This window comes from Ailuropoda melanoleuca, chromosome 17, assembly GCF_002007445.2.
Source record: "Ailuropoda melanoleuca isolate Jingjing chromosome 17, ASM200744v2, whole genome shotgun sequence".
Taxonomy (NCBI): Eukaryota; Metazoa; Chordata; class Mammalia; order Carnivora; family Ursidae; genus Ailuropoda; species Ailuropoda melanoleuca.
In genome coordinates, this window is record NC_048234.1 from 30,339,194 (window position 1) to 30,356,062 (window position 16,869).

At 41.7% G+C, this 16,869-nt stretch overlaps 1 protein-coding gene across 1 annotated transcript in view; it reads left to right on the forward strand.

Annotated features, from left to right (window-relative positions):
* Window positions 1-16,869, forward strand: part of PCSK5 (proprotein convertase subtilisin/kexin type 5) — a 309,676-nt gene that overhangs the window by 224,522 nt on the left and 68,285 nt on the right. The window contains exon 10 of the mRNA XM_011231366.3: window positions 12,349-12,452. Coding sequence (XP_011229668.1) covers window positions 12,349-12,452 — 104 coding nt within the window. The remainder of the gene's footprint in view (window positions 1-12,348; window positions 12,453-16,869) is intronic.

A 16,869-nucleotide genomic window follows, 5' to 3' on the forward strand; every position in this document is an offset into this window, starting at 1 on the left:
CTTAACCGCTGCGCCACCCAGGCGCCCCTGTCTTTGTTTTTTAATTGTGTTATTATCTTTCCTGTTTTCCTTAGGATCACTCTTGATTCTTTTATTAATCTTATTGGTTGAATCATGGTTCATTTATTTTTCCTTTTACATTAGTATGATTTTTTTAAAACGGCATATTTATCTCTGAACACACTTTTGGCTGACTGTCATTACTTTTTTTTTTTTTTAAGATTTTATTTATTTATTTGACAGAGAGAGAGACAGCCAGCGAGAGATCATGGTTCATTTATTTTTCCTTTTACATTAGTATGATTTTTTTAAAACGGCATCCTGATGTGGGGCTCGATCCCATAACGCCGGGATCACGCCCTGAGCCAAAGGCAGACGCTTAACCACTGTGCCATCCAGGCGCCCCTGTCATTACTTTTTAAAGATGTTTGGGCTTCCTCTTTGGTAGAATGACAATTGAGAATAATACTTTTAAGTGTTTAACAAACTTTGTCTCTATTGAGATTTGTTATTGACCTTTTTTTCCACTGTATTGTGGTCAGATAATGAAGCTAGATAATCAACCACACTAGTGGTGTGTGAGGTATTGTTTTTCCTTAGGGCAATTGAGATTTCCTTTTGGCTCAGTGTATCAGCAACTTTCTCAAAGCTCTTTAGTTGATCCATGAATTCTTAAAAAGAAATCACTCTTTGTAGGAGATATGTTTTAATATTATTAAATTATATCTACTATGTAAACAAATCCTTTACAGTCTTTCCCCTGAAATAAATGGATTAAATTACTTGAGTAGTGGTCTGGGTCCTTCAGTTACTACTTTTTTCTTATAGTCTTTGATCCAGACATTTTGATGGAAGCATTTCATCCTGTTAGATATTTATTATAGACACTACTTATCTTTCAGCTAAATTGTACTTCTTGTTCTTTTCAGTGTTTTTATGTCTAAAATGTATTGTCTGCAACTAATTTTGCCATCCATACATTCGTGTGTGTGTGTGTTGTGGAAATGTCTCTGCCCATTCTTTTTTAGTTTCTACATTTTATTTTTTTAGGTTAAAAAATGGTTTTAAAATGTTGATAATTTTTAAATATCATTTTTTAAATAAAGCTAATATTAAAAATAAATATATTTTATAATAAGGGAGTTATCCCCTTTGACTCCTTGCTATATGAACTTTGCTGTCCCCACCTATACTTATTTCTGCATGTTTAATATCATAATCTGGGCTTATGCAACAGGCTGTTTTAATTAATTTCTTTCTTATAATTATTTTTCTTGTCTTTTCTGAAGAATTATGTTAGAAGACTTACTAAGTCTTCCCTCTGTTATTTATTTTTGAGTCATTAGAAAGTCTTTCATAACAACGACACATTCTAGGGGTTTTAATTTTGCCTTACGTATTCATCAGCTGAAGCAGATCTTAAGGTTATTTTTTTGCTTTTGTCGGTTTTCAGAGCATGCGTTTGTAGAGAAGTAGGTTAGTTGACTTTGTCCTACCAATGTGTGTCTTCTGCATTTACTCAGAAAGGACAGGCGCATAGTAGAAAATTCTTAGGCTTGTTTCCTTTCAGTGGTTTTAACTGTCCTTTTTCATTGTCTCCTAAAATGAGCTTTGCAGAGAATCCTAAGACAGAAATTCTGTTTTAATTCCTAAATAGCTTTTAAGATACTTCTCATTTGCGTTTGAGATTACCTATATGTACACACACACATACATACACACGTGTGTATAAGGAGGAGTGTAGGGGATGCAATTCTTAGTATTTACTGAAACGTACTGAGTCCTTTGAGCCTACCTTGGGCATTTTTAATCAAGTAGGATTTTGACGACTAACAAAGCCAACCATGGACTTCAGAGCTTGGGCTCTGGAGTCGGAGAGACCTGGATGCAAAGCCCTGTTCTTGTTCTGTTACATGACTTTAGGAGGGAGAGGTCACCTTTCTAAGCCTCAGTTTCCACATCTGTAAGAAGGGAATAATACCAGTTGACCTCACGGGGTGGGTTTGCGTGCATTACCATAAAGCACGAGAGCGGCTGGTAAGGAAGCAGTAAAGACCCAGTGCATGTTGGTCCTCAGCGGCAGACAAAGCTCGTCTCCTCAAGTGGGTTTCTGTTTCCCGGCCTCCAGATCTGTCATCTTGTCTTTCCTCATCTCTTCGTTATTTTGCTTTAAAAAAAATTGTGGGACGTTCTTACATTTGTTGCCCACATCATTGACTCAATTTTCCAGGCTGTCAGTTCCACCGGATCCATATCCGTATCAATGGACTCCCTCTCATGCAAACTTTGCTTTTGCTAATAGTACTCTATGCTCCTTCCAGTCTTTCTTTCTCGCAGCTTCTATTTTGGCGGCTACCCTTGCCTTCTTTATTGATGCATTCCCTTTTTGTTCACTGTCTTTTCCATGGGCTCCATACTATTTTTCTTCTCTTTCTCTCTCTCTTCTTCATTTTCCTGTCCCTATACTTCCTTCTTAGGTTTCTTTTACTTATTTTTTCTTTTTCCTTCCCTTTTTTTCTTCCTACGTTCCTGTTTTTTCCTTTTTTTACTTGCCCTTGAAGGATGGGATGATAGACAAAACCCCGTGGGCAATTCTCAGGTCCTGGCAAAGATCCATACAAAGTGAGGAATGCCAGGTGAGGAGAGGATCATTTCTTTCTAAGATTTTGTTTATTTATTTGAGAGACAGAGATAGAGATAGTGACAGAAAGCACGAGCAGAGAGGAGAGGGAGAAGCAGGCTCCCCACTGAACAGGGAGCCCGATGTAGGGCTCGATCTCAGGACCCCCGGGATCATGACCTGAGCCGAAGGCAGACGCTTAACTGACTGAGCCACCCAGGTGCCCCAATTGTTTTTTAAGCAGAGGTTTGCCAGCCAGTCCCTGCAGGCACTGCTCATGTGGCTCTTCCCCTCGTGGCCCCTCCTCTAGTAAAAGTGGGCGGTGGTGAAGTGGGTCGGAGCCAGGCTCCAGAATCAGCAGCGTATGGTGTGTTTCGGCCCTTGCTAGTCATGCGACCCTGAGCAGCCTCCTGACACTTTCTCTGCTTTGATGTCCTTATTTGGGTGATATAAGTAACAGTATCTCTCAGGATTACCAGGAGAAATAAATGAAATAATGAATGTAGTACTTTTTACAGTGTGCCTGGCACACAGTGAGTACTCGATAACCGCCGTCTAATACTCTGTACTTTCGGAGGTACATCTGTTGGGAGTTGCATTCAGTACCAAGAAAGTATAGCGGGTACAACAGGAAATCCACAAGATGTTGGTTCAGAAACTCAAAGCTAGGGGGCGCCTGGGTGGCACAGCGGTTAAGCTTCTGCCTTCAGCTCAGGGCGTGATCCCGGCGTTATGGGATCGAGCCCCACATCAGGCTCCTCTGCTATGAGCCTGCTTCTTCCTCTCCCACTCTCCCTGCTTGTGTTCCCTCTCTTACTGGCTGTCTCTTATTTATTGAATAAATAAATAAAATCTTTAAAAAAAAAAAAAAGAAACTCAAAGCTACCAAGGCCAAGTCTTTGTTATTTTCTTGATATTTTTTTTTTTTTAGATTTTTTTTAAAAATTTATTTGAGAGAGAGAGCATGAGTCGGGGAAGGGGCAGAGGGAGAGAGAGAAACAGACTCCGCGCTGAGCAGGGAGCCCGACATGGATTTCGCGATCCCAGGGCCCTAAGATCATGACCAGCACAGAAGGCAGACACTTAACCAACTGAGCCACCCAGGAGCCCTTCTCTCGGTCTTTTCTTAATAGCTTCTGTGGCTCCAGCCATCACATCCACATTCATTTTTTTAAAGATTTTATTTATTTATTGGAGAGTGAGAGAATGAGAGAGGAGAGGGTCAGCGGGAAAAGCAGACTCCCTCCTAAGCAGGGAGCCGGATGCGGGACTCTTATCCTAGGACTCTGGGATCATGACCCAAGCCGAAGGCAGTTGCCTAACCAACTGAGCCACCCAGGTGCCCCTCATATCTGCATTCAGGTAAAAGGAAGAAGGAAAAGAGGGAAGGAAAATTGGGGAATGCCTGTAGCAGGAAAGCAAAGGCTTTCTCAGAAATGGCCAGTAGACTCCCACTTAAAACTCTATCTCTTGTGCACCCCTCTCTAGTGGGGAGTCTAGGGGACATGAATTTGGCATCTCACATGTAGAGTAAGGGAGGAAATAAAAAAAGAAAGTTGGAATTTACCCCCTAATTCCTACCATCATTTCTAAGACTTGAGACTCCGACAATAGGGACAGGAAAGATAGAGTTAATGCTTGGGCTGGCTTGAAAATTAAAAAAGGATTATATGTCTGGTAAAGAATCATGTGTGTACTTTTTTAGGCCATGAGTATCTTGGGTCTTTAATTCAGGAGATAGATGGGGAAACAAGGCTTAACTTTGGAGGGTCTTTTGTCATTTCTCCCCCCCCCCCACTTTCCTTTAGGTGACAATCCAGCTTTGTTTTTTTAATGTAAAGTATGGAAACGTTAAACATTATTTTTCTTATTCCAGTCACATCAGCCATAAGGTTACTTGAAATACCTCCAAAATTCCTGTTCTATGTTTCTGTTAATCTTAGTTGATCTTTTCCTCAGTGTGTGTGTGTGCAATGCATAAGACTTTTTAAAAATATTTTTTGTTACCACTGACATCTAATAATTAGAAAGACTGCTAGGAGTTGACATAATAAACCAAGAGTTTCTAAAATAGAATAACATTTACTTAAAATTCTAGAATCCAAAATGCGTACTGATTGTCACTGAAGTTTAAAATGCAGGTGAACATTGAAAATCCGTATTTTAAAATATACTTCTTCAGTAAGCAGGTAGAAAAATCATCACTTTAATTCTTTGTATTCAACAGGGAAAAATGAGAGAAAATGCTGTAATTTAGAATAATAGTAATAACAGTGATGCAGCCAAGTATTTTTGTTGCCTGTCCAAGGGTTCAACGGCTGGCTTTTGAGGCGTGAACTCTGTAAATCCCTGAGCTCTGGTAGAAAAGTTTCGAAAACACTGCCGTCTGGCAGTTCAGTTAAGCAAAGAAGTATTTGCAGTCTTTCGTTCTAACGTTTGGTACCATACGGCACTCCAGCGTCCACCCAAAGAACATTCCACCGTCCTCTACATCACCTCAAGGGCCAACTGTCAAGAGGGAAGATGTTCCGGGGCGCCTGAGTGGCACAGCGGTTAAGCATCTGCCTTCGGCTCAGGGCGTGATCCCGGCGTTATGGGATCGAGCCCCGCATCAGGCTCCTCTGCTGTGAGCCTGCTTCTTCCTCTCCCACTCCCCCTGTGTGTTCCCTCTCTCGCTGGCTGTCTCTATCTCTGTCAGATAAATAAATAAAATCTTTAAAAAAAAAAAAAAGAGGGAAGATGTTCCCACAAATAGAGAGAGAGGATTTGTTACAATCACGGTGGGTCTAGGTACTTGTTTCCCTAACCAGTCAGCTTGCTGCCTACATCATTGGCTCGTTAAAACCAGATCCTTTTTTTTTTTTTGAAGATTTTATTTATTTATTTGACAGAGAGAGAGCCAGCGAGAAAGGGAACAGAAGCAGGGGGAGTGGGAGAGGAAGAAGCAGGCTCATAGCAGAAGAGCCTGATGTGGGGCTCGATCCCAGAACCTGGGATCCTGCCCTGAGCCGAAGGCAGACGCTTAATGACTGAGCCACCCAGGCGCCCCAAAACCAGATCCTTTTGACAGATCTTAGTGGCATTATTATTTCACTAAGCACAAATAGACCGATGTGTTGAAAACGCTATTTTGCTCATTTGTTACAAGAACTAAAAAACATACCATTGAAATTTAGGAATAGAAGAAAACAGCTTAATTAAATGGAAATTCATCAAATGCTAGGAGACCCTCAAAGTGGTCCTTCTGAATTGTTTTGGGATGAGAGGTTGTACGTCTCAATCAATCATGATGATTGCTGTCTTTGGGAATCTGTCATGTGCTAGGCACTCTGTATTCATTACGTTGAGTCCTTTCAGCCACCCTGCAGAGTGTGTGTTCCTGTCTGTGCCCTCAGCTGAGAAAACTGAGTCCCCGAGAGGTTCAGTGAATTGTCTACCATTCCAGAAGCATTAGTAGCAGGCCATGATTTACCCCAAGTCTTCCTGACTCGAAAGCACCATTCTCATGTGACTGTGAGCTATGTTTAGTATTATTTTTGAGAACAAATTTAAATGAGAAAAATAATACGGATGGCAATGTCTTCCTGCAGGATTATGTCAGTTCACTTAGAACTGCATATTTATTCATGCTGAGCGCTGGACAACCTGCAAAATTAGCAGAAGAGGGAAAGTAAGCACTGTCCTCCAGCTTCCTTCTCAGACTTGGGTTTTTCACAGCTTGACTGGGATAAGCTTAGCGGGGAAGCTCTCATACTGTCACATTTCGTCTACTTCAAGAGATTTCAAAGCTCGGTGATGAAAACGAGGGTCAGACTTGGGTTTGAGCTTACAGGGCACATGAAGAGAGAGAGGCCTTTAGAATGGCCAGAAATTACAGCCTCGGGGTAATACCGTTGGAGGGAACTGAGGGTATAAGGAGAAGTACTACAGAGTTCCACTGTTGTGAATTGATTTCAATGCACGTGATCTCAAGTGAGTGTACCTTTGTGTGACCATTCGTCAAACTGTATTCCCCAAGAGTTTACGTAGCAAAGTATTTCAGGGAAATGATTATTGAGCTTCCCGACAAAGTGCCATTTGTTTGTAAAGCTGCAGAAAAATTAATTGATGTGTTTTTGGTGTAATGACAAATCCTGCAGATAAGGCCAGATGTATAAAGGAAAGAAGACAATTCAATTTCAGTGGCAGAGTTTTTCTTCATCAATTAGGGACTTTCTTCCCTGAAGTGTGTTCAGAGACCCAATTTCTGTACCTTTGATTTATACTCTCCTCAGGTAATCAGTGAATGGTGTATACTAGAGAGTATAATAAAAATTTGACGTGGGTGGTCCTGAACCAGTCTTTTCTTTATCTTTTCCACTTCGGTTCAGATATGGGTGGATCGTAAGTTGGTGTCCTGGTGATACCAGGACAAGTCACATTTCCACATCTGGAGGTATTATTAACTGTGTTTTCTGTTAGTACACCCAGTTTTAGGCCAGGAGCTTTTGACTTTACGTAGAGTACACGGTCCAACACAACACAACACAACAGAACAAAAACACACTCCCATTAGCAAGATCTACTCCTCTTTGCAGCAGGACTGACAGTCTGATGTTCCTTTCAGCAGCTTCATTATCTGACAAAAGAAGATGGGTTTCCTTTGTTGGATGGTCCGTATTTTATTCTAGAATCATCGTTGGCATGCACATAGTACAGTAAGAATAATGTTTTTACCAGTCTCTGTGGGCTTCAGACACTCTGTCTCATCTTTCTTGTTCCAGCTCCCTATGAATCTTTCCCCGTAATTGCTGATTTATTTAGCATCTGTACAATGACATTAATTTTCTGGCCACTTTCCCATTTCTATTTTACACAGTCTTAAGGAACATAAAACGAACCTGGTTTTGTCTTGGATTTTTTTGTTGACTACGTAGTCAGTTGGGTGATGGCGGATGGGTCGCACAGTTTCCCCATAAGACTGGTTCATGAACTTGCTCATCATTGCACTAGAGGGAATCTCTCTTGTATGTAAAGAAGATTGCCCCATTCAGGCAACAGTTTTCATTATCTGGATTCGCTATTGCTCCTTGTGTTGATAAATTCTCTTTCTGTACCAAGATATGTATGTGTTGTCCCTTTTATCGGTTGCCTCTTAACTGCCTGTGATGACAGATCCATCTGGGGGTTTGGGGGTGGGGGGAAGATTACTTCTTGTTTCTTTTTAATAAATACAGGTGAATCAGTCACTCAGGCTCCAAAATTGGTCCTATTTTTCTAAGGACCTCCAAGTACAGATTGATTTCGAACGGTTCACACCTGTGCAGAATTAGCTGAGAAAAGTATCGGGGAAGAGAATTTGTTTTTTGGTTTTTTCATTTACGTGCTAGCAGTTGAACTTAGGAGCCCAACAAGAAGCACTAGACAGAATGGCTTTCTCGGGGTATGTCCGCCTTCTAAGCCTGCTGTTGGGGCCGTGAAAAATACTTTGAGCTGCTCAGAACAAAAATATACCACCAGGTAGGGATCATGTCATTAATTATCCTGTTTTTGCTGCTGGAAACTAGAAGTATTTGAGATGGGGTTCAGATGAGCTCCCCTGCCTGGAGAAGTGTTACCCGACCAGACTATAAGCCACATCCAAGCGTGAGCATGTCAAGCAAGGTGGCAAGTTCAGAACCATAATGTTTAATAATATAATGTTATGACCTACAGTATAAGCATATGATGCTACGTTATAAAAATAATCTGGTATGTCCTAGTTTGGTATCTTTCCATTTGCCTCGGATAGAGTGTGCCAAAGTTAAGCCTTTGGAACTTAAAACCCAGATTAAGACTCGCGAATCTCCTGAATTCAGTGGCAAACAAAAATCTGCCAACTGAGTTGAGAGACACAGTGCAGGTAGGAAAATGGTGTGACCATGAGGACATGAGATGCCACACTTGGCTTCCTGATCCAGTTGGCAAAGAACATCTGACGAACCACGGCATGTATGTCCTTTCCACTTTGGGAGGTCCATCTGGAAATGGTGTTAAATAGTGATAGTACAGGGTCTGCCGCCAGCCAGGTACAGCTGGTTTGAGTTGTAGTTCTACCGCTAACTACCTGTGTGCGCTCGAGTTACTGTGTGTAACTCAGAGTCTCCGTTTTGCCATCTGTGAAATGGGAATAAAAGTATTACCTATGTTCGTATGATGTTTGACATTACTCAGTAATAATGCACGTACAACACGCAATACCTGCCCCTGGCCAAGTGCTCATTTAATGTTCGTTATTAACTTGAGGTCCCTAAAGGATACAAACCTTCCTAATAGGAAAAGATTATACCTACAGAACTCCCCAGAAAGTCATGTGTGTTTTATTGCCTTGAAAGCTCATAGCTAGTTGGCCACATTTTGCAGGGATTTATAAATGTTACCGTCTTGTGTATATTGTAGTTTAAAGGTAATTGTCAATAATTCCAGGGAGAAACCTGAGGGGTATGTGGCCTAAATCCTTGTGGCTTTTTATGGGCTCAGTGGTCGCCAGGCTCAGAATGGAGAGAAGTTGCTCTTTTCCTCCAAGTTGGTTATACTTGTGGCCTCTTGATTATTGTGTGCCCCCAAAGCTCTTGGTGCTCTGTCTACTGTTTGTGGAGGTGAGAGGGGTCTTGGTGTTCAGAAGCCAGTGGAGTGTGGCTCTAGGGTAATTGGCAGAAGGGGGTCCATTTTAGGGTTCCTACTTTACTATTGTGGCCTGGGAAGTTCCCAGCAGAGAGCATACAGCCTTCTCTTTGCTTTCACTCTGTGTATGGTCTACCAGAAGTTTCATAGTCTGACGACTTCACTTCTATAACATCCCTGAGAGCATAAATAAATTTAGGTCATAAAATGTGAATCAGACTTCCCCCTAAATACAAGTCCTCTCAGGATACTAGCAAGTTAACCTATGGCTATTTCCTGAGCCAATAATTAGTTACCCTCCCACGGGTAGAAACACCACAGATGCAAAAATCCCTTGGTTTCCCGTATTAACTTCCTCACTTCATTTTGGTGAAATTCAGGAAATTTTGAAAGTAAATGATTTCTGAAGTTGTGCATTATCAAATGTCAGAGTAAAGTTACCTGAATGCCTCCTTCTTTCCGTGCACAGTTTCAATTTCCAAAAGCTAATTTCTTCCTTCTAATTACAAGTACGCCGAGAAGAGCTAGTTTTTGCAACCCAGCATGAGAGCAAGTAACTTCTGTTCTTTCAGGCTGACTTGAATGCGAGAGGCTTCCCGAATGGGCTTGAATACAGCCGCTTAAAGCTCGAGATAAATGGTCCCTGTTCTGTCATCGTCATCATCATCATCACCCTTATATTTTTAGTGCTAAGGGTCACTAGGGAAATGGTCTCCTGATGGTCAGACCTTGTGCTTGAGGTTTCCAAAGTAATCTTGCCCTGGTGATAGGTAACATAGGAAACTTGTTTCTTTTTATTTTCTTTTTTGTTTTGTTTTTTTGGTTTTCCATGGAGAGTAGTATTTAAAATGATGTTCTAGCTGTGTGTTAAATGTTATTTTAAACTCACTAGGTTGATTTAGAGATATTTATCAAATCCATGTGTTCTTTTAGGTATCTTGCTATTGCAGCATGAAAAAAAAAACCAGAAAACAAAAAATATGTGTGTCCATTGGAGAGGATTCTGCTGTACCAGAAATTAAGGGGCTGGAAAGTCTTACGAGACTGAGCTTTTTTGTTGTTGTTTTTTGCCCTTCACCCAAATAAGTACATGGGGAAAGAGAAAGGAGATGAGCTCTACAGCTCAGGCAGATCAGGAAAAACATCCTATGGTGACCCTAGCGTTCAGAATTATCCCTTGACTCTTTTCCTAATTTTTCTGACCATGGTGCGACGAGTCTACTGAATTATTATGTGGGTTCAGTAGCCATCAACAAAGGGTCAGACCCTGCTATTTGTTCTAGAAGTGAAGCTTACCCACCTCCTGGGCCCCATCCCACAACCTCCCTCCCTTTCTCCAGAGTTTCATGAATTATCAGGTTCTAAACTAGGTTCCTTAGAAGTGTTGTATACAACAAAACAGAAATAAATCTGTTTCCCTTGTTCTTATATTTTTAAAACTCGGGAGGTTGGGTTTCAAGTTCCTCGGTATAAGTTATGTTGTGAATGCAGCCTTACAAAACAGTCCACATCCAGTCTTGCCCCCTCTTTGGAAATGGCAGTACCTCCTCTCTTATTTTTAATCTGAGGGCATAGCAAAACGGTTTCAGAACTCGAGAGTCCTTTTCTCGCCCCGTCTCCTTCAAGTTCGGGCCACCACACGGGAGCCGTGGCTCAGAACTTAGCAGAATGTTGTACTGTGTACCACTTCTTGATGGCTTATTTTGCACCAGGAAACTAGGTTAAGTACTTGACGTCGCTTTCGTTCAGTCGGTACAATCAAGTAACGTAGATCTGAGCATCCACGTGCTAAATGGGGAACCTGAAGCCTTGAGGAGTCAATTTCACATAAGAAATGAAGAGGCCAGAATCTGACCACTGGGCCCCCGCTGTCAGGGAGGCCACTCTCAAAAACATGTATGTGGCGAATGTGATGGGAAAACATAGTATAAAGTGAAGTAGGATGCTGCTCCGTCATTGAAAGTCAGCTGTCATTGAGATACCAGGTTCTCCCTCTGCCTGGGACACGCCAGCGTCCATCTGTGTGCATATGAGGGACCACAGGGATTACCATGTACACCTCAAGGAAGTTAGCAAATCATCATCCCCCCTCCCTCAGTGTTCTGACCCGGCCTTGGCAAATATCCTTCTAAAATGAAGGTGGAGGACGAGAAACAGAACAACCCTCCAGGCTGTGTGATAACTGCCATATTTCCTGGTTAAATAAAAGATTATCACACCTGGCATTCGAGCCTGAAGTGAAGACGTATCTTGATGAGAATTTCATGCGTGCATTGAGTCAAATGCCTTCCAGTGTATACGGACTCTTTGAAAGAGAACAGAAGTCTGTTCCCCTGTACCTGGATTTGCTTTTTTGCTTTCTGTATGTTTATGAGTGGTATTGTGGTTCTCCAGTGAAAGGCACTTCCACTCAATGTCTTTGTGCTGTTCTGTGCTAGCAATCACAAGAAGTAGGTATCCAATAATTTAATAAGTAGCTACTATTGCAGATTAAGGGAACTCCCATAGCTGTGTCTTGGAGCCCAGCTTTTGGGCTCTGTACCGAATTCTCTCTCTTTGAGAGGATTGACACCTGGGGACTCGGTTCAGTTGGGGTTTTTTCCATATCCCGTACGTACACGCAGAATACTAAGTTCTTTATTACCTTACAAATCAATTGCCTGGTGATACAGCTGGACAAGGAATGTTCCAGAAGACTTCGGTTTTGACTTTAGCTTATTGTAATTTTCAGATGATGATGCCAGCTTTTACACAAAGGACGAGCAGGCCAGAATGGGGAGCCATTTTGTTGAGGAAACCGGAAATCCTCACCCTTTTAAAAACTGAGTGACAACCAACTAATCGCACATCAGTTCCTAAATTCAGGGTTATGTCTTCTGCCTCCCTCAGACTAACGTCACCTCTCCACGTTGAGAAAGAACCAGAGCGGCATTTGGCATCTGTCCCCCCCACAAACGAAAGCACTGACCCTTTGTTTTTAGTACTTTGCCATTTTGCTTTTGCTTTTTTAATTTGCTTGTGACTCTCTGCTTCCCCCATCTTTTTTTTTTTTTTGGTACAATGATTCTTACCTTGTCTTTCCCCAGTCCGTTTCTGACCTGGAGAGACGTGCAGCATGTTATTGTCAGGACTTCCCGTGCAGGACATTTGAACGCTAATGACTGGAAAACCAATGCTGCTGGTTTTAAGGGTGAGAACTTCTTTCATATTCTGTCACAGGCAAAATATTTTTATTTTTCCCCCATTTTAAATGGAGAGCCGGAAGTAGAATCCCTCAAAAGAAACTTGAAATTGTGTGCTGACACACAGAGAGCTTGTTCTTTGAGTAAATAAAAGGCAGATTGATTTTTTTTTTTTTTAATTCAAACAACACCTAGAAGGCAGATTTCCTTGGCTTCCCACATCATAGGTCAATTTCTTAAAAGACAACCAACTTCCACGTAGAACCGACCTATGGGGCTACTGATTAGAATATCCGTTCGTGTTTGCTGTCATTGGTTATATGAGTGGTGTTTGTAACAATGTATGTAACTTCCTCTTCGACAGTGATGACTTCCGCTTCAAAAATGACCTGTATATTTTGTTCACTGTTAGTTTCTAGGCTGTGTTTGCTCTACATTTTGTTTTTGTTGTTGTTTTTCTAAACTTCCACAAATAGCTTATCTAAAACATTAGTTTATGTGAATGAAAAGTGCCTATGAAGCTTTATAACATACAGCCTTTATATGATTTTGCACATCGTATCATAAGTGCTGCCTGTTTTTCCCATGGCTGAGGATTATAGTTCCCACAAACTGTCTTACTGATGGTAGGCAGTTCCTTTATCATCGTCCATAACATAAGTTGTCATAAAAAGAAAATAATTATATAAAGCAGATGTCCTAAAGTTTCACATGACTTAAATTTTAACCCACTAATTTGTTACAGCCAAGATTACTCTCGGTCATATCTGCAGACTTAAATTTACTCCCCAATAATGTTGGTATCATTGTATATCCCTGTGGATGAAAACGAGTATCCCATACCACAGGGAATAGCTACTGAACAATTGAGGTTCTCATCCTCAGATCTTTGGTCACATGTCGAATAATCCTGGGCAGGTCATTGAGGGATTCGGGGCCCTAACTTCCCCATCTTAAAACATTTTAGAAGCTGAGTAATATTACCTACATACAATTTCTTAAATATGATTTTAATATCTCTTTAGTGAATTATACCCAACATATGCAAATATCCATGCTGGAAATGTAAAATGTAATCTTAAAAATTACTTACAGTTATAGTCTCATGCGTAGCCAAATATACGAGATAACCAGTGTCTTATAAAATACTCCTTTGGTTAACATCCTCACTGCAGACTTCACTCCATGTTTGGAAACAGAAGAATGTCCCTCTGCTTTTGAGTAATATCACACACCTCTCCATACTCTGAAACTATATAATGCAGCAGGGTTCATTGAGCTTTTAATCTAAAGAGTTGTAAATTCTTGTCGGGATCTCATTGTCTGAAGGCCACATCAAGACACTCAATCCCAAAATAGCCGTTGTTACGCGTGGCATCAAAAATAGGTGAGATTTCAGTCGTCGGAGAAAATCCAGGATGCACTTGGCCATAGGCGTGTTTCATTCTGATGAGTCTCTGCACCCTCCCAGCTCTTACTCTCTAAATCCATGAGGCTGGGAGGTGGGTCTGGGGAGGGGGGAAGAAGGGACCAAAACATAACCTTGGCCATTTCAGTGCTGCAGTGAACTTCTTAGTAGAAGGTTCACAGACTGAGTACATTGACCTCCATGAAGCTGAGGAATCAACTCTAACCCAAATAAAAGTCTTAGTGTTACTTACTCCTTTTTGGCAAGTTAAAAAGAGCAAATGGTTCTAATAAAAAACGCAACTCTTTTGAAAACCTCTGTTGGTTTTGGAGAGGGGGAAACAGGATTTAGACTAACTCCCCAGATCCAAACCTGAAGGGAGTCTGAAGGGGGCTATACAGTGCTCTGGCGAGGAGGAAAGAGCATTTTACTATTGCACGTGGCAATATTTAGTATAATATTTCACTCTTCTCCTAGCTTGCTGCCAAGAGTAACAATTAAAGTTCGCTTTCTCATAGAAGAATTACCCTGAACGGTCTGGACTCCCAGTGGAATTGTTTTGTAATTTTGTTGATGGCAAGCCCCATATTTCATCTAAACATGATCATAATAAGAATAATTTTCTAAAGAGCTATATTCTTCCCTACCCTAAGCATTACCATCCCCTCCCTGGTGTCCCACAAATAAAAGTGATTAAGGCAGAGGCTCGCAGGAGAAGCCACGTGCTTTGGGGAAGGAGAGGATGCAGGTCACTGCGATAGAACAAAGATGGGCAACTTTTTATGAAATAAGAACGGAACAAACAAACAAAAATAGCTAATGCTTGGAAGGGCTTCGTGCAACGAGGGCTCAGCAAGAGCCCGTATTTTAAATTAGGTCAGCCAGCTTTTGCAGGCCTCGCTTAGCAGGAACACATGGCCACACATTTCTCCTTAGGAGAAGCCGAAAGTTGCTTGCGAACGGGAGCCTGTGGCCACGCTGCTCTCTGTGCAACTTAGTCCTAAGGCAGAGTGAGGTGTGTGCCTGAAAGGAATCTGAGCCATCTGTGCTCCCCAGGGGGATTGCTTTTGTTCCCTTAATGTTGAGCAATTTAAGTTGTTTGAGGAGTGTTTTAAAAAACAAAACAAAACACAAACAAACAAGAAAAAAAAAGAAAACCTGAGAAGAGTTTCAGGATTGCTTGGTAGGTGCGCTTCTGCACTGGGGATGTCAATATCAACGTGAGAATTTCCTTCTCTCATCAGGTAAAGCAGAAGCAGCTGAGGGTAGCAACCAAGTCAGTACTGAACTCTTGTCATTGATACACTCGATAGTCATCAGTGATAATTTCAGAGAAGCCAACACCGTAAAGAACAATTTCTCACCAGACCCTGCCAAGTCCTGACATCTCTGCATGCAGTGTCCTTACGTTTCTTCAGACATGGCCATATGTAGTACATCCAAGGCGGAGAGTAGAACCAGATGTTCTAGCCGCTAGGCCGGTGTGGGCCCCTCCGAGAGGCAGACTCGATGCATTCTAATCCACATGTGTTACGGACCTGGAAAATGCAAGCAAGTCCCTCCAGCAGCAGCTGCTGGCTGCCTGTTCACGGGCACAGGCAGGCTCTCGTTCAGGCAAGGTGGTCGGCCTTGAAAAACCAAGGAATGTGGCTCTCTGCTGACTCATGTGTGTTCCTCCAAGAGTGGGATTACCCTGGAGGTGCATGCTGATGAGCTGGGTGCACAGAGTTTCCTCCTCCTTTTTCTGGGTTCTCATTATAGTAACATGCTATAAACGATCAGATAGTTAGATTAGCTCATGGTGAAGGGAGCCCCAAAGCTGAAAGCTACTCATCAATATTTTTATGCTAATGGTATCTTCATTTTTAACAATTTTAATTGAACTAAGATGATTCTGCTTCGTAAAAAATAATGCTCTCTTATAGTACAGTTAAAAGGTCTTTTGCAGAAGATCCGTTTTAAAAAATAGTCCAGTGAGTACATACCTATGGAAACTGCCTAAACATTATTCGGATGGTTCCTTGTGTGAATAATTTTGGCTAAATTTCATACACCTTTTGACTTTAAACTTCCTCCAGAGTAGTTTCTTCAAAAACAAATGGAATACCATGCACTTATCAAAGAATCTCCTTGGGGTTATTCATGAGGATAGGAGATATTTGTATGAGGCCAGATGAACAGATGTGGTATTTGCCACTAGAAAACTGAAATCCGAATTCCTGTATTTTGCTACCGATCAGCAATGCCGGGAGATAACTTTGGCATTAAATCATCTATTTGGTGTTTTTTTTTTCCAGGGTTATTTCCTTCTCCTTTGATGCCTTCCCTTCCCTCTTATGAAAAGTCTTCTCTAGTTTTTTTTTTTTTCTTTTCTATGCTTTTTAATACCCCGTCCATGCTCCTTAAAATGCACAGATCAGCTGTAAGAAACAAGGGCTTTTGCCATTTGAGTGGTTTTCTTCACAGAAGTTAATTTATGCAGTCTATTTATTTACAAATACTTGCTGAGTACCTTTAGCACACCAGCCCAACACATGTTGAAGTGCACCCAGAAAGGGGAAGCAAAAGGAAATGTCAGGGGGGCCCCATGGCATTGCTTAATCTGATCTGGCCACGGTATGATTTACATACAGAAACAGAAATTTACATTGCACTTTTCTTCCCTTCCTTCAAACCCGAACGATCTGCCAGGTCATGTTTATAGAAAGTGTCGATGCAGACTTCCCTGGTTATCGAAAGTGCAGCCTAACCTCAGCAGGAAAAGGCATCTGGTGTAGGGACTATCTTTGGTGGCGAGTCACGGATGTTTTGACCAGTTCTGTTTGTGCACAGAGGACACGTGGACCAACCCCACCATGCTGAGGACTTTCATTCTGCAATCTTCTAGAATCCCCAGCTCCTATTGTTTCAGGAAGCATTTAGCTCTTTGTAATGACCCCCTCTGTTCTGCTTTAATCTGTGGAACCTGCCCCCATCCCCCTCAATTGCCTGGGCTGTGCCCTGCAGGCTGACCATCC